Source organism: Macrotis lagotis, chromosome 1, assembly GCF_037893015.1.
Source record: "Macrotis lagotis isolate mMagLag1 chromosome 1, bilby.v1.9.chrom.fasta, whole genome shotgun sequence".
Lineage (NCBI taxonomy): Eukaryota > Metazoa > Chordata > Mammalia > Peramelemorphia > Peramelidae > Macrotis > Macrotis lagotis.
Window position 1 is genome coordinate 285,483,611 of NC_133658.1, and position 21,916 is coordinate 285,505,526.

The 21,916-nt window shown below is 37.6% G+C and overlaps 1 protein-coding gene across 3 annotated transcripts; it reads right to left on the minus strand.

Moving 5' to 3' along the window:
• Window positions 1-418: 418 nt before the first annotated feature.
• LOC141516620 (CD59B glycoprotein-like) lies at window positions 419-21,860 on the minus strand. 3 transcript variants are annotated; one of them, XM_074227629.1, is made up of 5 exons: window positions 21,694-21,860; window positions 19,905-19,951; window positions 6,091-6,358; window positions 2,512-2,652; window positions 419-1,297 (listed from the first exon to the last, which is right to left on the minus strand). In XM_074227629.1, exons 3-5 carry the CDS (start codon window positions 6,164-6,166, stop codon window positions 1,101-1,103), a joined length of 414 nt encoding a protein of 137 aa, XP_074083730.1. In that variant the 5' UTR covers window positions 6,167-6,358; window positions 19,905-19,951; window positions 21,694-21,860; the 3' UTR covers window positions 419-1,100. The 3 variants fall into 3 exon arrangements, with proteins under 3 accessions (XP_074083730.1, XP_074083737.1, XP_074083742.1); XM_074227636.1 differs by lacking the exon at window positions 19,905-19,951; XM_074227641.1 differs by lacking the exons at window positions 19,905-19,951; window positions 21,694-21,860 and having other exon boundaries at window positions 6,091-6,486.
• Between the last annotated feature and the right edge of the window lie 56 nt (window positions 21,861-21,916).

Consider the following 21,916-nt stretch of genomic DNA (forward strand, 5'->3'; position numbering starts at 1 on the left):
GTAATTACTAGTTCCACATATAGATCATCAAATTCCCTAGATCTTGTCTTGGTTTTTCAGGGTTTATATGATTACAGGACAAATAGATTTGTTTCCTCTCTCATTCCAGGAATCTCATTCTAGATAGAAGCAAATTTGGATAAAAATAGCATCAATTACTTTATAATTCTGTTAATTTATCCATCACCCACTATGGGAAAATAGAAGTTTTGAACTGGAAGAAATTATAGAGATAATCAGATTCAGAGGTATCAAACTCAGTGTCAAACCACTTACAACCAACAAAACTTCAGATTTTTAAAAGTAAATAAAAATAAGATTAGATATTGTTAGTTTGTGGTTTTCTAATCTGACCTCAATTCTAAGTCAATATGAGGCCTACAATGAGTTTGATACCAATGATCTGATTCACCCCTCTTGTGTTTCATTATGAGAGAATTGAAGCCCATTGATTTGTCTGAGGTTGCACAGGTAGTTAGGGGCAAGCTCAGTTCTTATAGTCAAAAGTAATGCTCTTTTCCATTATATTATACTGTAATTTTGCTATCTCATACTTTATTTTTCTTCCTTAAGGATATGATTCCTCTGTCATCACATTCAACTGAGATCAATGTATAACATGGAACCAATGTAAACACTAACAGAAAGATTCTGTGGGGGGTAGGGGGAGGGAAGCAAGAATGGGGGAAAAATTGTAAAACTCAAAATAAAATATTTCTTTAAAAAAAAGTAATGCTCTTTTCACTGAACTATGCTGACTTGGAAAGTTCCATGAATTTTTTGAAGGATGGGGCATTGAAAATGGATGGAAATGTAAAAGCAGTCACAGGACATAAAAGAAACCCACACATCACACTGGACTGAATGAAGGAGACACACCCCAGTCACTTGTATTCTTTGGAAATACTATTGGAGACTAGTTGGGAGCCACCCATCATTTTGGTTAAGTGCAGTGATGCTGCAAGGAGAAAAGGAAGCAAAGGTTTTCTCCATAAAGACATCTGAGAACATGGCAGACTTGGCTTGACTTGATGCTCCCAATAGTCACCCAACAGAATTTTTCCTGGAGTCTAAAATCTTTCCAGTTTATTTCAGTGGTCTTAGAGAAGGAAGAAAGCCATAAGGAGATAAGATATAAGGATGGTGCCCCCTGAGAACATGCCAAGGGCCTGGGCAGTCCGAAGGGAGCTGTTGCAGAGGTCAGTCTGGCAGCAGTGAATGTGCACCCCAGGTATTTCCTGCTGTTGGCAATGACGAGAGGTGGCACAGCTGCTGGTGAACAGGATCCCCTGAACCACTGTGAGGATATAAGAGAAGAAAAGAAGTACTATGTTAGGAAAAAAAAAAAGTTGAAAAGGAGACCTATTCTCAATCACTCAGATGTAGGTCAGAGTCTCCCTTTAATCTCAGGATCCACCAATATGGAATGATAGATTTGTAGAGTCACAAACTGAGGAGACCAAAATAATTCAAGGGCTGAGAGACACCTCCAGAAGTTCTCTTGTCATCAAGAATAACTTTCTCCAGTTTGACCTGTCAGATTGTACCCATCTTTTCAGTCTCATTCAAAAGTGAAGAAGCTTTTCCAAATCCATGCATCTACAAATGATGCCCTCCTCCTTTTGGATTCCTTAGCTCTCTGAACTTCTGTCATTATGCTTTCACTTGCTGCCTTATTTATATCATTGTTGTTTATTTAATTGGTAGTTTTCCTGTTAAATCACCAACTCCTTGAAAAGAGGAACTCTCTCACACCCATCTTTGTTTCCCCTTCAATGCCCAACACATTATCTTGAACTCAATGAATGTTTATTGAAAGAATGAATGAATTCCAGAATTTGTCAGTGACTTGCTGTGTATCACTTTGGATTAATCACTCTCCTCCCTCTGAAAAGAGGGTGAAGAACAGGACCTCCCTTTAAAGAGGTTGCACGATCACTCTTCTCTTCATTTGCTATCTAGTTGCATGCCTTTAGATTTCTCTGTTTGTTCCTGAATCAGAACTCCTCCCCTTCACTTTTCAGCTTTTAGATTTTGTCTTTCCCTATAAGATTATAAGCTCATTGAGAGCAAGAATTGCCTTTTGCCTTTTGGGGGGGGCAGTATCCTCAGCACTTCACAAATCCCCAGCATATAGTAAGCATAAATGTTTATTGACTGATCTCTCTCTGGCCTCAATTTGCTCATCTGTAAAATAATAATAGAACATGCCTTCATCTCTTACCACAGAGTTCTAAAGAAAGCAAAATGAGATCATGTATGACATAGTTTTGAATTTGGAATCTGCAAACTAGGCTCAATTTCATCTCTGACATTTATTAGCTGTGTGACCATATCATTTAATTTCTCTAAATTCCTTCCTCATCTGAAAATGAAAAGTTTAGACTGATGCCCTCCCTCTAAAGTCTTATTGAGATGAGCTATAAAAGGGATAGATGCTAAAATCCATAACCTTTCCTTTGAAGCTATTAGTCATCTCTAGTATGGTAGAGGTGCTGGAGAAACACTCACCACTTTCAGTTTTTATGCAGAATTTGTGCTTGAAACCTTGGTGTGATTCGGAGCAGGTGACAATCTCTGGTTTGGAGCAGCCTGGGTCAATGTGTTGGGTACCAACCATGACATTGCAGGCATAACACTGCAGTCCTTGAGCTAAGGAAAAATGGTGGCCAAGGTCAGGCTTTGGACAGGTTGTCTCTACTAACCCTAACCCTCCTCCTCTGCCTGTTGTCAAGCCTAGCGCAATCTTAGTCTTTTCTTCTTTTTTTCTCCCTCATTTTCCACTGACTCCCCCTCTACAAAGAAACCTTCCCTGATTCTCTATTGTCTATTGCAGGAGACCCCCAGCTGATCACCTGTAATGACCCCAAGAACAAAGAATATGGAATTTTAAGACCTAGATTGGAATCCTAGCTTTGTTACTTGATACCTGTATGACCTTAGGCAGTTCATTTCTCTTCTCTTGGAAGAGACTACCTCATGACAGAAAGGTGATAGAAACAGGCACCAAAATGTACATTTTTGCTCATAGTTATTATGTAATTTGTTTTACCTAAGTTTATTTATTACAAGAGTTTTCTTTTTCTTGGTTAATTGTGAGTATATAGGGGATGATTAACACTATTGATTCTCCCTCCTCACTCAAAAATTGTAATATTTATTAGCATTCAAAGAAAAAAAACAAAAATTCAAAAGCAATCATGAATAAAATGGAGTTTTGAAAGTAGCAATTAGAATTCATTATGCTTAAAAAAAAGAAAGAAAGCAATATGACTAGTGTGGATAGTATATATAATTCTTATTAATATGGAAGTTAAGGCTGATAGATAGCTTCAGTTTAGGAGTTCTGTGTGTCAGGGAACTAACCATTAAGTCTAACACCAATATGGTGTACCTCCAAGAAAGGGAAGTGGGCACATGGCTGTAAGAGGAGGGCCAACAGCCCAGGTAAGAAATGGAGATGGTAAGTAGAGTGATGGGACCTGTGAGTGTCCATTATATTTCTATTCCAAGAGAGAAGTCAAACAATAAATAAAAACATCTAAAAAAAACCAAAAATTAAAGAGTAAGAAATATGATACAGAGATTCACAGTTTCATGTGGAATCCTTTTTCAGTATATTCTGCTGTGTATATGTGAATGTTTTTCTTTATTGTTTAAGGATAAAAAATTTTTTAAATAAACACAAATCATTTGTTGGTAGGCTAATAAATATCAGGCATTCCATATCTAGTTATCTGTTTTCCATCATGGTCTGTCTTCTACTGGTAGGTAATTCTTTTGTATTATATGTTCTATTAAAATATTATTATCTGAAAATTTAAAATTTAAAATTCTTATTATAAACAGTTATCAAATACCATGTATCTTATGGTCAATTCCAAGCACACCATATGAAGATCATATGAAGATTAGTTATTATTTCTATAGTTCTTTATACATATTAACTTATTTGATCCTCACAACTACTCCTGTCAGAGAAGTGTTATTATTATTATTATTTATTATTATTATTATTATTATTATCCCTATTTTACAGTTGAGGAAACTGAGGCTGAAAAAGATGAAATGATCTGCTCAGGTTCACATAGTTAGAAGTAACTAGGACAAGATTTGAACTTGTCTTCCTGACTCCAGATCCAAAACTGTTACCATTGTACTACACAGTTGCCTAGACAAATATATAATGGACTCTTTCCTCAAGCCTAAACTTGGAGACAGAACACACATACAAAATTTAATTAACAGGATTGCAAGATTATGGAATTTTTCTGGAAATCAACCTGGCAGTACTCAGTAAAAGTTACAGGATCCTACCCTTTGGCCTATTGTTAGAAATAAACTGATATTTTGAAAAATATTGAAAACCTTAACAAAATAAACTACAACAAAATCTGTCTTAAAAAGTTTTCCCAGGGGTGGCTAAGTGGTGTAGTGGATAGAGCACCGGCCCTGGAGTCAGGAGTACCTGAGTTCAAATCTGGCCTCAGACACTTAATAAATACCTAGCTGTGTGGTATTGGTCAAGCCACTTGCCTTGCAAAAACCTAAAAAAAAAAAGTTTTCCCAGAAGAGTTATATATAATTATTAAAAAAACAAACAAACTAGAAGTATCCTAAATCCCCATAGAGGAATGATTAAATCAATTGTGGTACAATAATGGAATTGAATATAATGCAATCAAGACTAACAAATATGAGGAATGCAAAGAAATCTGCAGAGTCCTTTTTTTATTAAAATAATGCAAAGTGAAAAAAAAAGCAGAAACAGAGGAATGAAATTCATTCCAACCACTACCTCACAAGAAGAAAAGTGAATGAGTGAATTGACTAAGAAAACTGAATGAAAATGAAAAGTGGCTGAAGAATCTTGATGGAGACTTAAGAGAAAGCTCTCCCAAAATCTGATACCTTTTTTTTACTTATAATGTAGTTGAGAAAACAAAATATACAAATTAATCTTTTTTATATTAACTTAAGAACTCATAAAAGATAACAACAGTAGCTCACATCTGTATAATATTTTAATGCTTGCAAAGCACATTACATACATAATTTCACTTGAGCCTCAAAAGAGATCTGTAAAGTAAGTGCTGTTATCTTTTGGGTTTTACAAATAAGGAGGATTAGAATTGAAATGACGTGTCCAGCATCACACAGGTAGGCATTGTCTGAAGGAGGATTTGAACCTAGGCCTTTTTGATTCTATACTCTATGCCCCAATGCCATATGTTACTTTGGATGTGTGTTCCCCCTCCAGAACAAAAGCTAATAGCGTTACCAAAGGAATCAGTATCTCTTGGTGGGAATTCAGTCACTGAAGTTAGTCATCAGGATAAAATGTTTATTCTTCATCTCTCTAATGCATTTATCATGTAATATTGTATTCTTTGGGGCAGCTAGATGACTTAGTAGATAGAGAACTCGTTTTTCCGAGTTCAAATCTGGCTTCAGACACTTACTAGCTATGTGACCTGAGCAAGTCACTTAACTCTGTTTGCCTCAGTTTCCTCATCTGTACAATGAACTGGTGAAGAAAATGACAAACCATTCCAGTATCCTATCAAAAAACCTCCAAATAGACTCATGAAGAGTCAAACATAACTAGAAAGATTGAACAATAACAACAAATTGTACATTATACTATTATCAAATGAGATATTATTTGTAAAGCGCTAATGCTTATTCCCTCATTGCCATATCCTTCTTTATGAATGAATCATCCCCCCCACTTCTCCCTACTAGAATGAAAGCTCTATTAGAGAAAAGATCACATATTTTTTCTAAGTTTTATACTTCTCAAAACCCCTATCTAGTAGCAGTAAGTATTTAATAAAATATGTATTCATTTGAATTTACTTCAGTGCCATCACCAGTTTCTTCTCCATATAATGAACCAACTGACACCATTAAAGGCCCAACCTAGTTCTAGTTATACACAGTTTCTGGCACTGAAACCTTTGTCTCCTCTGTACTTCTTTCCATAAAGAGGGAAAGCCCAAAAGTCATTTTTCCCATACTCCACATAGGCTTCTAACTCCTTTTTTTAAGAGACCAGAATGCTTGCCAGGGCTGAGGAAAGTGACTTACCAGCTGGAAAGAAAGAAATCATCATCAGAGTAAGGAAGAGTCCGCAGGTAGAGCCAGCTCCAGACTTGGACAGCATGGAGACAAAATTAGAAGACTCCTTTGTTTTCCAAAAGCAAGACAGGCAACTGTAGGCCTAGAGAGGCTAAGAAATCCAAGCTTTAACAGACAGTCTCTCCTTTCCAGGAGACCTTTCCAAGGAAGGTGTAAATAGTCACTAAGGCCTCCTCTTCAAAACGAGAAGTAATAATCTGAGTTGTTTGTTGTCCATCTGGAAGAGAAGTTATTTAGAAATTAAGAGGTAGCTTTGTAAGGTTCTTCTATTTCTCTTCCAGAAAATATTTCTGTGTAGACTAGGATATCACTGTGGTATCTTCTGAGTCCACAATCCCAAGGAGTGACTGGTTGGCTCTTGTGGCAGAAAGGAGGGGAGTAAGAATGCTCTTGTGTCCCTCTGCAGAGGTAGAGCTCCATCTGGGGCAGTGTGTGGTGGGGGAGAGGGGAGAGGGAGAAGTGGAGGTGCTCCCCAAGCTCCAGGTCTGTTGTTCTTGAAATTACTAGCCATTAATGCGATCAAGTTTTAGCTCTAAATCCACTTCAAAATCCTCTAATTCTGAAAGATTAAATGGGGTGGTTGGATTGTATCCCCCCCCCCCCACATCTTTGAGCTTAGTCTTTCATCTTGGAGAACTGTGCCATGGTAAAGCTATCATTCAAGCTGATTTTCATGGAAAGGAAAACCACTTACATCAAATATTTACCATCATAACTGCAGCTTGACCCAAAAACTATGCTTGGATATCAAAAAGAGGTTGAGATCAATGTTAGAGATTTAATTCAATTCCATAAATATTTGTTTTGGTTTTGTCTATGCCTACTATGTATAAAGTCTTGAATTTGACATTGAAAATGGAATGATAAATGTGACATAGATTCTGATTAAAGTCTAGTCAATGAACAATCATTTTTTAAGGACCTACTATGGATGTGCCAGACATTGTGCTGGGCGTTGGAAATACAAATGAAATCATCCCTGATCTCAATTTTATATCTACCAGGGAAAATGACGTGGATGTATAGAAGTATAATGAGGACTGGCCAATTAAGGTTTTTAGAATATTGTCCATTATGCCCTCCCTGCCTCTAATCCACTTGGAGGCTTGGTGAGTCTGTTTCTGGGCATGTGTACCAGGGGGACCCTTCCCCCCAACTTTTTTCTATTTCTTATTGATTTTTGTGATAAAAAAAATTTTTAATTGGCTATTGGGAGAGAACTGGGTGTGCATATGAAAGATTTGAGCAGACAATTTTTCACTCTCTTGCCTGATGCCTTTCAAGGAGGAGGAACTACTAAAAGTCTCCAGGTCAGAGGAAAGTTAGGCAGCTTGGGGTAGTTTATCTCTCCTCCTAGACTCTATATCCATGAACCCATGCAACTCTATTTCTGATATGTTACTTCTTCCCTGATCTTAGGTAATAATAACTAATATTTATATAGTAGAGGAGAAGTTCACAAGAGCAGATTGTTGTCCAGACACTGCTTAGGTCTCTCATAAGTATGTATCCTGCCCATGGCCACACCCAAGATCCTCTGTGTCACTGCCACTGCCCTAGCACCATTCCACCCCTCCAGAGTAAGACTTTGGTACAGAGTAATCTGCCCCTTTCTGTCAAAAGTCAGACTCCACTTCATCCCCCCCCAGTCTGACCAGAATGTCTGGGCAGAATGAACCAGAACCTCTCCTATCAAGTGATCCCAATCATCTGCCTCTGCAACCTGCAGATTCAAAAGTTAAAGGGCTGTTGAATTAATCAAGCCAATACAAGAAATCAGAGACAAGCTATATCTAGAATACCTTGTTCATAATTTATTGTCCATATTTTCCAAAACAACCTGAACTGGACAGATGATTATAAAGAGGTTGGGGGGGGGGCATGAAAAAAAATCACAGTGTTTAAAAGAAGATTTTTCTGTGAATGCTCCTAAAAAAAAAATAGAATCCATACTAGAAAAAAAAATTACCTAGGAGATTTGTCAAAAAGACATTCTTTTCAACCACAGAAAATTATTAAAAGCAATAAGGATGTTTGGAACCTTGGAATTTTGCTTTTTTCTCCCCCTCTCCATTTCAACATTTTTCACCAAGGTTCAATGTGGAAGACTAATGTGAATATAAATGAATGTTATATGTCATTACAAGTACAAATAAAGTGTCTTTTTTAATGTCTCAGCTCTAAAACAACAGGATTTCTAGTTACATCTGCTTTATGTGACTACTGGATGTGTAGCAAAAGGCTTTGATATGCTGCATACATTGAAAGACCAATAATTTCCAACTGCATGTACACATGAAGAACTTGTTTCTTACTAACAAGTAAGGAGACAGATACAGGCTCAATGGATAGAGCTTTGAGAATGGAGTCAATTCAAATTTGGCCTCAGACACAATATCTGTGTGACCTGAGCCAAGTCACTTGATCTTTGTTTGCTCTAATCCACTAGAGAAGGAAATGATAAACCAATGATTTACCAAGAAAACCTCATCAATCATATGATCCACAGAGTCACCAAGAGTTGGACAAAAAACAACCAACACAAATAACATTTTGGACCTCACCTGAACATTCCCTGAAATAATGACTAATATTTATAGAAAAGGGGCAGTAGAGGCAGCTAGATGGCATAGTGGATAGAGCACCAGCCCTAGAGTCAGGAGGACCTGAGTTCAAATTGGGCCTCAGACACTTAATAATTATTTAATTGTGTGACTTTGGGCAAGTCACTTAACCCCACTGTCTTGCAAAAAACAAAAACCAAAAAAGAAAAAAAGAAAAGGGGAAGCTAGATGCACAGTGGATAGAGTTCTGGATCTGGACTTAGGAAAACTCATTTTCCTGAGTTCAGATCTGGCCTCACTTATTAGCTGTGTGACCCTAGGCAAGTTGCTTAACCCTGTTTGCCTCAGTTTCCTCATCTATAAGATGAGCTGGAGAAGGAGGGGTCACAAAGAGTGAGACACAACTGAATACTAACAACACTAACAAACAACTGAACACTAACAACATTAAAAACAACAAACAACTGAACACTAATGACAACACTAACAACAAAATGTATACTAAGCATTCTACAAATATTTTATTTGTTTCCTATACCCCTATGAGGTAAGTGATCTTATTATTTCCAATTACAATTGGGTAAAGTGAGACAGAAAGCAGTTAAGTAACTTGTCTAAAGTTATCTACTTAACAATGTCTTAGGCTAGATTTAAACTCAGGTCTTCCTGATTCCAGACTCATGTTCTCAATCCATTGCACCATCTACTTGCCTAAATGAGAATTCTGAGATAGGATCTCCTAGGCTATAGATGAGAACAAGAGATCCATCAAGGGAATCTTCCAGGCAGACCCACACAAACCTTAATAAGTTCCACTGACAACTGACACCCCAGAGCCGATGCCTGCAGCCCCCTAGTCTGATGAGAGGATTGCACAGAAACCCAGAGGAGTATCTCTTGTTTGACCAAGTCCAGAGATGAACTAGTCCATCTGAACACAGGAACAACTTATACATCCTCCATGTCACCCCCAGAAGTGAACAGGTGAGGACTTTATGAATGGAGAAAAGGATTCCTTGGATTGGAACATAAGCTAAGTTTTGAATCTAAAATCTAAGAGATCAGAGGGGCACAGGTGAACAAATGGTGCATTTCAAAAAACTGGGGAGAGTACAGGGGACAACCAATGAAAAAGCGCAAAGATGGGACACAGAATAGTTTTGTGAAAGTCAACATGAAGGCCATCCTGTTTAGAACACAGAGTACATAAGAAGGTATGTGCATGATAAGATTGGAAAAATACATTCATTTCATCAGGAAAAAGAATTGGATACAGATGACTGTGATACTCCCCTGATGCATCCCCTTACTTTTGAACCTCCAGAAAAATCTAACACAAATCCACAAAACCATTGATGGTAAACCTCTCCATGGTCATGTTTATTTTTACTAATCAGTTACTAGTTCACTAGTCACTAGTCGGTATACTAGTTCAAATCAAAAGACATTTAATTGAATCGCCTAGCAAATAAAGTGACAATTTTCAAATTCTCCTAGGTATGCAAGGAATAAACTCTTTCACTGGTTTCTATACTACTAGTAAGGAAAGACAAGAATATTTGTGAGCAGAAAACATACTCAAAGGGTGTACAAACACACAGAGATATGTTACACAGATAATTCATATCTCTGACACTTCAGAATGCTAGAATGTAAAAAGTTGGGGTCCTGGAATCATAGAATTTGCAATCAATGACCTTGGATACTCACCCTCTGATAAGACATTTGGAAAGTCACTTAAGTCCCTCACTTTTCTCTTTTATAAAATGAAGGGTTGGGTTTGATGGTCTCTGAGATAATAGTAGAACAGGCTTATTGTGAGTCAAGTGATTAACAAAGTGCCTGGAATGCACTTGGCGGTTGATAAAAGTTTGTTCTTTCCCCTCTCTTTTGAGTTCCCTTCTAACTCAAGACCAATGATCCTAGGCCATCAGGCTGATCATTAATAGGATCTTTGCTTAGCATGCCATCTCTGCTTAGTGTCTCCTACTGTTATAATTGTTGAACTTTATTCTCTTTAGGGTCATCTATCTGGTAGACTCCAGGCTACCATCTACTACAGTACAGTATCTAGAAGGACTCTCCCTAACAAGGGCAAACTAATAGCTATTTAGACTATAACCTGGGTTACGAGCCACCAGCCCTAGTGAAGAGAAGTCAACAAAAAGTCTGCCAGAGTTTCCCAAGCTAAGATTAAATTTACTCCTTTGAGTTCCTGTGATTAGGAATGATTTGAACTCTTAAGATATCAGCAACCATCTGATATAGGAATAAAAATTCCTTGTAACAGTTTCATATAGAATATACAATCCTCTCTACTCTTCTTTGTATAAGAGAGAAATATTCATGTTTAGATTAATAGTAAAAAATTAAGAATAGAGGGGAAATTGTAAAATTCAAAAAAAATAAAAATAAATAATGCTAATAAAAGATAAAAAGGGTTTCTTGTAACTCCTATTTTATTTCTTGTGGAGTTCTTGGGCCTCTCAAAATCAAATTTGGAGACTCTTTTTCCTAAAAAAAATACATGAGCAATGTAAAGCCTGTGGCTAAGAAGTAGACTTTGCTTCTAAGAGCTTCTGTGATGGTCATGCAACTGAAAGTGAGCAAGATCCAAAACTAAGCAATGAAGACACAGCCCTTGACTTCCAGCCTTCTGGTTTTTATTAGTCCTTGACTCTCATATCCTATGCTGTTCAGGGCAAGAACTTCTTTTCCTTCATGTGATCCTTCACCTTGGATCTGTTCAGGAAAAGTACTATTAGAATACTGATAACAGAAAGATTGATATTCTGGAGGCAATGGTAGGAAATAAGGAATGTCAGGGAAGATTTCATGAAGAAGGTAATTCTCGAGTTAGCTATTAAAGAAAGAGAAAGGCTTTACCAAATAAAGATAAGATGGTCTGATACCAATTTCTGACAAGGGTATATGATGAGCCAAGGCATGGAGGCAAGAGATAATAGGACAAGAATGAAAAGCCAAGAGTAGTCCAATTATCTTGAAAATGGTCTATAGGAAGGAGAGCAGCATTAGACAACTCAAAATCACAACCAATAGATTTGGTTACAATTGACAAAAAGTTGATAGCAGAACTCATTGGAAAGTTAGATTGTAAAGGGAAAGAAGAGAGATGTATTCATGAAGCAGAGAACCATACAAGATCACATTCAATGAAAAGTTGGAGAATCTTATATCTAAAACTGGAAGAGACCACAGAATCTATCTGGTCAAACCTTATCATTTTACAGATGAGGAAACTGAGGGTTGGAAAAGTTAAGTGATTTGCTCCAGGCAATAAATATTCTGAGTCAAACTATTTTGTAACATGCTGCTTGAAAAACAGGAGATACTTAGAATAGACTCAGTGAGCTTCATAGTTATCATCCCTTGTTATATCACTGAGGTCTAATCAATAAATCAAAAAGATTTTTTTCCCTTTTTAATATTTTATTTTTCCAAAATATGAAAAATACAATTTTTAACATTCATTTTTAAAATTTTGAGTTCCAGATTCTCTCGCTCTTGGAGACAGTAAGCATTTGATATAGAGTATGCATATCCAATCATGAAAAACATATTTCAATTTCAGTCATGCTGTGAAAGAAAACACCAACAAAAAAATAAAGTTTTAAAAAGTATGCTTTGACCTACGTTCAAAGTCTATCAGTTCTTTCTCTGGAGGAGGAGAGCATTTTTCACCCCAAGTTCCACAGAATTGTCTCAGATCATCATATTGCTGAGAATAACTTAGTCATTCACAGTTCATCATCATACAATAATGTTTTTGTCTACATATACTCTTCTGGTTCTGCTCACTTTATTTTGCATCATTTCTGTAAGTCTTTCTAGTCAACAAGCATTTTTTAAACATCTGTTACATAATGTGCTAGAAGCTGGGCAATCAAAGAAAAACAATCCCTATTCTCTGAGTTGCTTGCATTACATCTCATAAGTCAACACAGTATATATGAGTATATGTAGATAGCTAGTTTAAGGAGACAGGGCACTAGCAGCTGAGGGGATAGAAACATCTTCATGTAAAAGGTAGTAATTGAACTGAAGTCTTGAAGGAATTAATGGATACTGGAAGGTTCCAGAGGGATCATAGAGTTAGTCAGTCAGTGGGTTTATTAGCATTTATTAAGCACCCACTTATGTCAGCTATTGTGCTAAGCCCAAGATACAAAGGCAGAGAGTGGTCCCTTGCTTTCAAGGAGCTCACAGTCTAATGGAGAAGTCAATATGCAAAATATAAAAAACAAGAATCAGTACATACAGAATAATTCAGGGGTTAGTCTCAGAGATAAGACATTTAGATTAAGAAAGACTGGGAAAGGCTTCTTGTAAATGTAGAAGGTGGGATGTTTACTGAGGAAGTCAATGGGAAGTTAAGAGGGTGGAGATGAGGAGGGAGAGCATGGGGGGCCTGGAATAGACAATGAAAACATTGCAGGAGGGCAATGTCACTGGATCATAGAGTATGTGCAGGGAAGAAAGGTGTAAGACTGGAAGGAAAATAGGGGCCCAGGTTATACAGGACTTCTAAAGTCAGATGAAGGATTTTATATTTGATCATAATAGGGAACTAGAAATGATCTAAGAGCAATGTCTAGTGCCATCCTGACCCCCCCCCCCCCATAGAAGCAGAACTGAAGCCCAGTCCTGATTCTGAATTCTGAACAGACTTGTCCAGAATCTTTGGCACTCCAGCCCTCAATGACAGAGCCAGGATCCAAGCAGAATCCTCTCATTGTAAAACTACATAAAAGAATTTTCGTAAGTCAACACAATGAGTCAACACCAAGCAAAAGGAAAGTCTAGTCCTCTCCATGCCCAGTCTAATGTCCTTTCTAATTGATCATTGTCTGCATTCAATTCAGAGCTGAAAAATGAGTGTCTAATAGTATAAACAATTTCTTTAAATCATTAAGCCACCCGCAGGGGTGTACAATGTCACAACTGGCTTTTAAAATAATCATCTAACCCTGTACAACTAGCCGCCAAACTATCAAGCCACAAGTTGGAGGGGGAAAGGCAGGAAATTAGATCAAATGAATTCCTACATAGAATGTGATTATTAAGAGATGAAAGGTTTCCTCTCCTTAACTTAATGGGTCTGTTTTGGACCAGAAAGGAGGCTGCCTGCTGCATATTTGGCCAACAGCCGTTCACACAAAATGTGGCAAGGATACATGAGTAGTGTATATAATTAGAAACACCAAGCCCAAGAGAATTTTTCTTAAGTCAGCTGCAAAAATTGAGTTTACCATGCCCCTCTAAGTAACAGGCCCTAAAGCAAGAAGGCTGGGATGCTGCTGCTGAATTGATTCCTGGATAATTAACAATTCATTCCACTCAGCCTCTCCCTTAAACCATTCAGATTCCCAAAGACAGAAAGGATGTCAGATTAAAACAGACTTGGAGCTAAACCTTTTTTGAGCTCATCTACAATCACAAAATCACAGAAGGTAAGAGCTAGGAGGGTCCTAACAACACAGAACTCTTTAATCTTCCATTTGCTTCCTTCCCCTAAATCTATTTTCATTCTCCCTGAAGGATTTTGACCACTTCCTGTCTTCCCAGACAATCTATGAACTCAAATCCAATCTTTTTTCCCTTCATTGTTTTGAACCCAGGATTGATTAGAACTCAGACCTCTCAACCCTAATGATCTTTTCTCCATCTTCATCCTTTTAGAATCTCTATAGTCTTGACATTGCTGATCACTGTTGTTGAATTATTTCAGTCACGTCCAACTCTTTGATCCCATCTAGGGTTTTCCTAGCAAAGGTACTGTAATGGTTTGACATTTCTTTTTTTTGCAATTCATTTTACAGATGAAGTAATGAGACAAACAGGGTTAAGCAACATGCACAGAATCACCCAACTAGTGAGTCTCTGAAGCTGGATTTGAACTCAGGAATATGAGTCTTCCTGATTCCACGCTGATCAACAGGTGTTCATGAATACTCTCTTCTTTCTAGGAATTTGTGACATGGTTCTGTCATGGTTCTCTTTCTACCTGTCCGATAGACTCCTTAGTCTCCTTTGTTGGTTCTTTGCTCAATTCACATTTATTAATTGTAGACATACACTAAGATTCTGCCCTGGGCCTTCTCTTCTCTCTCTATACTTTTTCATCTGGTGATCTTATAGGTTTCCATGAGTTCATGCAGACCTAATTATGAACTGTTATCCTGTATTACCAAACTGCCCCAAGAGTATCCTAAACTCAACATGTTCAAAATAGGATTAAATATCTTTACTCCCAGAACCCCACTTCTTCTCAACTTTCCTACTACTGTCAAGGGTACCATCATCTTTTTTTTTTAATTTCTTTTTTTATCTATTTAAGGCAATGGGATTAAGTGACTTGCCCAAGGTCACACAGCCAGGCAATTATTAAGTGTCTGAGTCTGGATTTGAACTCAGATCCTCCTGACTTTAGCACCAGTGCTCTATCCACTGTGCCACCTAGCTGCCCCAAGGGTACCATCATCTTCCCAATCACTCAGGTCTACCAGCTCCATGTCATCCCAAACCTTAACAAAAGGCTACCTCCACCACACCATCCATTTTCACTACACTTAATAAAATGCTCCTGGAAAAGACTTTTAAAATTCTGATCAGTATAATGATTGATCACAACTACACAGTCCTGATGATGAAGCATTCTGCCTGCTTCTGGGAGAGATGCAAGTAAGATATACATTTTAGGACAAATTGTGAGTTCCTTTTGCTTGACTATGTTTATTTGTTACAAGGATTGTGTCTTTCTTTTTTTTTTCAGTGAAAAAGCCATTTGAAAGAAGAGAGGGAAGTTTGAGATAGTGTTTCAAAGAGAAGAGAGAAAGTCGCTTGAATTTTTTTTAAATACATAAAAGAGAAAAAATAAAGACAAGCAAGATCAGTTTGAAAATACTAATTTTAAAATTTTATCATACACCTTTAAAAAATCAAACTGTACATTATCAAATTCATAGCTTGGTATATTGAAATATATAAACTATTAAAATAATGGCAATCCAATAGAAGTAAAGACAAACAAAAAGCATGCTGCTGGAGAAAATTAAACAACTTTGCTTACTTATGATTACCATTCAAAACTGAACCCTCAATACCCTTTATCTTGTATTATTCTTTCTTGACTGATTTTCTAACACACTCCCCTAAAGTGACTATTGTAAACCAGCTTTTCACTTCACATCCTCCAATACCCCCCCACTACACATTTATATATACAAAACTCTCACCTTCCTCTCAGAAAAAATGAATTTTTAAAAATAGAATTTTTAAAGCAATTACTATGTACTAGGTACTGTGATAAATACTGGGTATATACATATAAAAGTGAAGACAGTCTCCCTTCATCCAAGAAGCTTACATTCCAAGAAGGTAACATAAAGGGGACAGTGGCCAAGGAAAGCTACTGTGATTTGTAAAGTTATAGGAATGGTGCATTGAATCAAAGGAGAGAAACTTTGACACACCTTTCCCAGTAACAATGAATTATGGTTCTAGAACTTGAAGAGATGGAAGAGAGAGCTGCTGAGATGGACAGTATGCACAGTGAGACGAGGCTAGAGCATACTTGACTTGTTTCACTAAAATAAAAAATCAAGGCCATATATTGTGAATTTCCCTTCTGCTCCCTTATCCATTCCTCTAATTCCTCTAAATAATTTTCCATTCTCTTCTACTTTAGTCTCTGAGAAGAAACAGTTTTTCTCCTTGCCAAAGTCAATTCGTCTACTTGTGCCCTTATGAGACCTTACCCCATCAATCATTCACTTTTTTCTCATCTTCACTCTAATTCTTTTTTTTTTTAAGGTTTTTGCAAGGCAAATAGGGTTATTAAGTGGCTTGCCCAAGGCCACACAGGTAGGTAATTATTAAGTGTCTGAGACCAGATTTGAACCCAGGTACTCCTGACTCCAGGGCAGGCGCTTTATCCACTACACCACCTCGCGGCCACCCCACTGTGCCACCTAGCTGCCCCCTCTAATTCTTTTTCTACTGGTTCTTTCCCTTCTACTAACTAGCATGCCCTGGGGATCTTCCTTTCTAAAAATATATACTTTTTAACTTGATACTGTCATCCCTTCGAATTATTGTCCCTTCATCTTTTCCCTTTCACAGCTGAGCTCTCAAAGGATGTGCCAATAGAATACACATTTGGGCAAGTTTAATTTAGCCTGGATTCCCAGGCTCTGCCACCTGTGTGACCATGGGCAAGTTATTTAACCTTTCTGAGTCTTAATTTCATCAGCTGGATAATGAGAGGGCTGAACTAGATGACGTCTAGATCTATGATCTCAAAAGAGGCTACCAGTATGGTCCCCAAAATACACTATTTCTACTGTCTGAAAACCAGGCTGATTAAGGAAGGAGAAGCTCATAATCAATTGATCACTTGATACTTTGATTCATTGACCCTTTCAACTCACAAAACAAACAATACAAAAGTGATCCTCAGTGTTTTGTAGTTTCTGTTTCCTTCTTTGGTGAGATTGACAGTGGCAGAAAATGGGGTTGAGGGAGCTAAGACCATGTCTAAACTAAGTTTAACCACAGGCATCCCAATTTTGAGGTCCTTATTCAATGATTGAGTTGATATACTCAGACACAGAAAATTTGAACCAATATTGATATTGATACTCTAAGGAAAAATAAACCAGAAGATATAAAGAGGTTGCAGGTAAATTAAGAAAATGGTTCAAAAGGGGTTTTTTTAGGTTTTTTTTTTGCAAGGCAAATGGGGTTAAGTGGCTTGCCCAAGGCCACACAGCTAGGTAATTATTAAGTGTCTGAGATTGGATTTGAACCCAGGTACTCCTGACTCCAGGGCAGGTGCTTTATCCACTGCCACCTAGCCACCCCCAAAAGTTCTTTTTGGGAGACAAATGAAAAAAAATAGTAGGAAGAAGTGATTTCATCTTGTACTCAAAGGCAATTTTTTACTTCACAGGACATTTAGAGATGCTCATGATACAGTTGGAAAGGTAGCCAATTATCAGTACATCAGTACCTTGGACAGGTACTGCATGAAGATGATTTGAGCAGCCAATTGAAGAGGAAAAAAATAACAGGCTACATTGTGTTTGGGAAATGGTGCAGCACATAAAACTCTACCAAGCTATCGCTGACAAACCTCTAAATTTTTGACACTGACCTTTTTTTCTAGAGATGCTCCATGGCTATGAATCATGAAAGAGCATACTCTCTGAAGAATCAAATTTGTGCTTCACCCAGAGGACAATGGAAAAAGAAATGGTGGACATAAAGCAGTCTGAAATTGTTATCAATAATATGCAAACAGTACTTAAAGATGGAACCCAGAAGATGTCACATCAGAAATGGAAGTGGGTTTGTCATGGAGCAAGAGGAAGGAATGAAATTGATTGTCTTGATGCCTAGATCCAAGGGAAGACTTCAAGAGTGAGGGAGGAGAAATAACAAAGGATGAGAAAACATGAATGCTGAAAGGAGGATCTACATTGAGGAGATTATATTCAGATTATATTATATTAAGGAGATCAATTCAGTTCAACAAGCACTTTTTAAGTTCTTTATGTATATATAAATACTACCATAAGAGGAAGCACATATATTGAATAGTGGGTGACTTTCAAATAAGTAAGACCTAGGTTCATATATGGCAACTGACACATGCCATCAGTAATATTTGACTGTTTGGTGCCTTAGGCAACAAGATGATAAATTGCAGAAAAATGAAGATCTGCATCTGCGTGATAAGTTACTTCACTAGGAATTCCTCACATAGATTAAATCATAAGTCTGGATACTCCCTTTCCCCAAAATTCATGAGGTATCTATGCTAGGTGCTTAGCATATAAATATTGTTCTCTGCCTTCAGAAAACTTACATTCAACTGAATATGCAATATATTCACAGAATACATTGTAAAATAAAGTAAAAAAAAGGTAATTTGGGTATTTAAATAATGAGGAAAGGGGAGAGTGAAAGGAAAGTGTTTCTATAGTAAATACCCTTGAACTGAGTCTTATAGGAAACTGGAGTGGTAAGAAGCAGTGAGTTGAGGAAGGAGTATATCCTTGACCTGGGAGGCAGACTGCACAAAGATATGGAGTTAGGAATAGCCAATCAACCAGTTTGACTAGGACATAGAGTGTATGAAGGGAAGTAATGTGAATTAAGAAAGAAAGCAAGGAGTCAAGTAGATTGAAAGTCTTTAAATGTCAAGCTGGGGAGTTTGTATTTTGGAAAGAAGGAAATGGTGAAGTCTTTGACATGGGCAATACCATGGTCAGACCTATGTTTGAGGGATATCAGTGTGGCAGCGAAAGGATTGTAGAAGAGGGACTGGATGTAGGGAAATCAATTAAGCTATTTCAGTGGTGTAGTAACTGAAGGGAGCCTACACTTGTAAAACAGGCATGGAAGTGGATAGAAAAGAAATGTAAAAGACATTTGAGGGATAGAATTGACAAGATTTAGCAACTGACTTTATATGGGAGGTGAGAGAGAGAAAAATCAAAATAAGTCTGAGAGCTTGGACTGAAAGGATAAAGGAACCCTCAAAAGAAATAGGGGAAATACAGACGAGAGAGTTGGAATGACAAAAAGACATCCAGGTGGAGATGGTTCAAAGAGAATTAGAGACATAATACTGAAGAGATATTAAGACTAGACATATCAATTTGTAAGTCAGCCACACAGAAATAATAATTGAACCCATGAAAGATGATGCAATGACCAAAGAAGAAAGAATTGTGAGAAAATACAGAATCTCTGAGGACATTCAAGTTTAGGAGGTCAATCCATTGAAGTAAAAATAACAGATTTTTAATCTGGTTTTTTAAATTAAAAAACTAGTTGGTATCTTTTGTACTTATATCATGGTATATTGGATAGAGTGCTGGACTTGAATCAGGAAGATTTGAATTAAAAAATCAGCCCCCTATCCTTACCAGCTCTTGAGCAAGTCACTTACTCTGTTTGCCTCAGCTTTCTCATCTATAAAAAAGAGCTGGAAAAGGAAATAGCTAGCCATTCCAGTATCTTTGCCAAGAAAACTCCACAGAAAGTCAGAGATGACTTGAACAACAACAAATCTGTTTTAACATCACTTTTATATTTTCCTTCTCCCCACCAGCCATCCCTTACAAGCAAAGCATTTTTAAAAGAGAAAAAAAATTCAGTATACTAACATACCAATAAGCCAACATTTTATGAAGTTTTCCACATCCATAGTCCTGTACCTTTGGAAAGAAGAAAGGGAAGTGACATCTCATACCTTTTTTGGGATGGCTAAGCTTAGTCATCATAATTTAGCAGTATTTTTCATTTCATTTCATTGTATTGGTGTGTATATTTTTTTCTGCGTCTGCTTAGTTAACTTTATCAAGTAATATGTTTTTCCATGTTACTCTGACTTTTTATAAACACATACATTTTTAAAGCCAGAAAATTTCTCTCTGGAGACCATGGAAATATTTCTTTAATAATAAATTAAAGGGGGGTGGCTAGGTGGTGCAGTGGATAGAGCACTGGCCTTGGAGTCAGGAGTACCTGAGTTCAAATCCGGTCTCAGACACTTAATAATTACCTAGCTGTGGTGGCTTTGGGCAAGCCACTTAACCCCATTGCCTTGCAAAAACTAAAAACTAACTAACTAATAATAATAATAATAATAATAATAATAATAATAATAATAATAATAAATTACAGGGGCGGCTAGGTGGTGTATTAAAGGGGCAGCTAGGTGGTGTAGTGGATAGAGCAATGGGCCTGGAGTCAGGAGTTCCTGAGTTCAAATTGGGCCTTGACACTTAATAATTACCAAGCCATCTAACCCCATTTGCCTTACCAAAAAAAAAAAAAAACCTAAAAAAAGAAAAATAATAATAAATTAAAACAAGTATAGTATAGTATAATAAAAGATCAAAACCTGGAGGGGATGGTAACTTACAATTAATAATAAAGGGGTCCCAGGGGCAGCTAGGTGGCGCATTGGATAGAACAACTGGCTCTGGAGTCTGGAGGACCTGAGTTCAAATCTGACCTCAGACACTTAAAAATTACCTAGTTGTGTGGCCTTGGGCAAGCCACTTAACCCCATGGCCTTGCAAAAAAGTAAAAAAAAGTAATAAAGGGGTCCCAAGTTGATTCCAAGTCATGCCCAGGACATATGGTCCGAGGTACTTGAGCAGCCCTCTCTCACCCTCATCTTGAATTCCATTGCTGGAGTTCATTCCAATTACAACCCCACTTTAGGGTCAGTTGGTCAGCTTTTGGAGTTGCTGTAACTGTAAAAATGACTCAGGTTGTTGAAGGGAGGAGAGGACTTAATTATTTAATTAATTTATTAATTTGATTGACAAGCTCTAATGAAGGCATTGAATCTAGCTCAAAATTATCATTCAAAATTCTGTTTCAAATACTTCTTAGCCGTGGGTAAGTTATTTAACCTCTCTGTGCCTCAGTTTCTTTATCTGTAAAATAAGGGTAAGGTTGAAACTTCATGACTTCCAGCTGTAAATCTACTTTCCAAACGAATTCCACATTTGCTGCCCAGAATCAGAAGAATGAACTTTGTGGGTCTTTTTCTTAGCCCAGTGTTCCCAAGTAAGGGAGAACTCATCAAAAGCAGAGGATAAAACTATAAAATAACAGCAATAACAATAATATATAAAAAAAACCCCAATCAAATCGCAGCTCTTTAAAGTCCAACTCTTAATGTGGGAAAGATGTTCAAATATTTATTAAAATTTAATGTCTTCAGATTAAATCAGGAGGGTTTTTCCCGTGCTTCTTTTGTAAAAAGCATCACCACTAGAATGCGCGGCACGGGCCCAAATGTCACTTCTGCTCCCGACAGGCTGTGCGGCCGCGGGGGAGGGACTTGGCAGCTCTCAGCCTCAGTTTCCTCATCGAAAAAATGGGAATAAGAGAGTTTTCAGCATCGGCCACACAGCTCGGCGGCTCGAAGGAGACAGCTCACCCGAGAGCCTAAAGGCTCTAAGTATCAGCGACCGCGCTTTCTAGCAGGTTCTTTCAGCTCCTCCCTTCCCCAGGCCCGACTCGCACTGGCGACCTCGAGCGCCCCCGGGCGTCTCCCCTCGGGAATGCAGGCACTTCCTTGTATGCGGGTCACCCACACCAGGCACGGAAAGCCGATCAAAGGAAGTTAACTTCCTAGATCGAATTCGCAGATTCGTCGCACC

What these genes read in the sequence shown, in the direction of transcription:
- LOC141516620 (XM_074227636.1), bottom strand. Translation starts at nt 6,166, where the DNA reads ATGCTGTCCAAGTCTGGAGCTGGCTCTACCTGCGGACTCTTCCTTACT. An exon ending in GATTTCTTTCTTTCCAGCTG is followed by an intron (nt 2,653 to 6,090) that starts GTAAGTCACTTT and finishes ATTTTTCCTTAG; the next exon opens with CTCAAGGACTGCAGTGTTAT. An exon ending in CTGCATAAAAACTGAAAGTG is followed by an intron (nt 1,298 to 2,511) that starts GTGAGTGTTTCT and finishes ATATCCTCACAG; the next exon opens with TGGTTCAGGGGATCCTGTTC.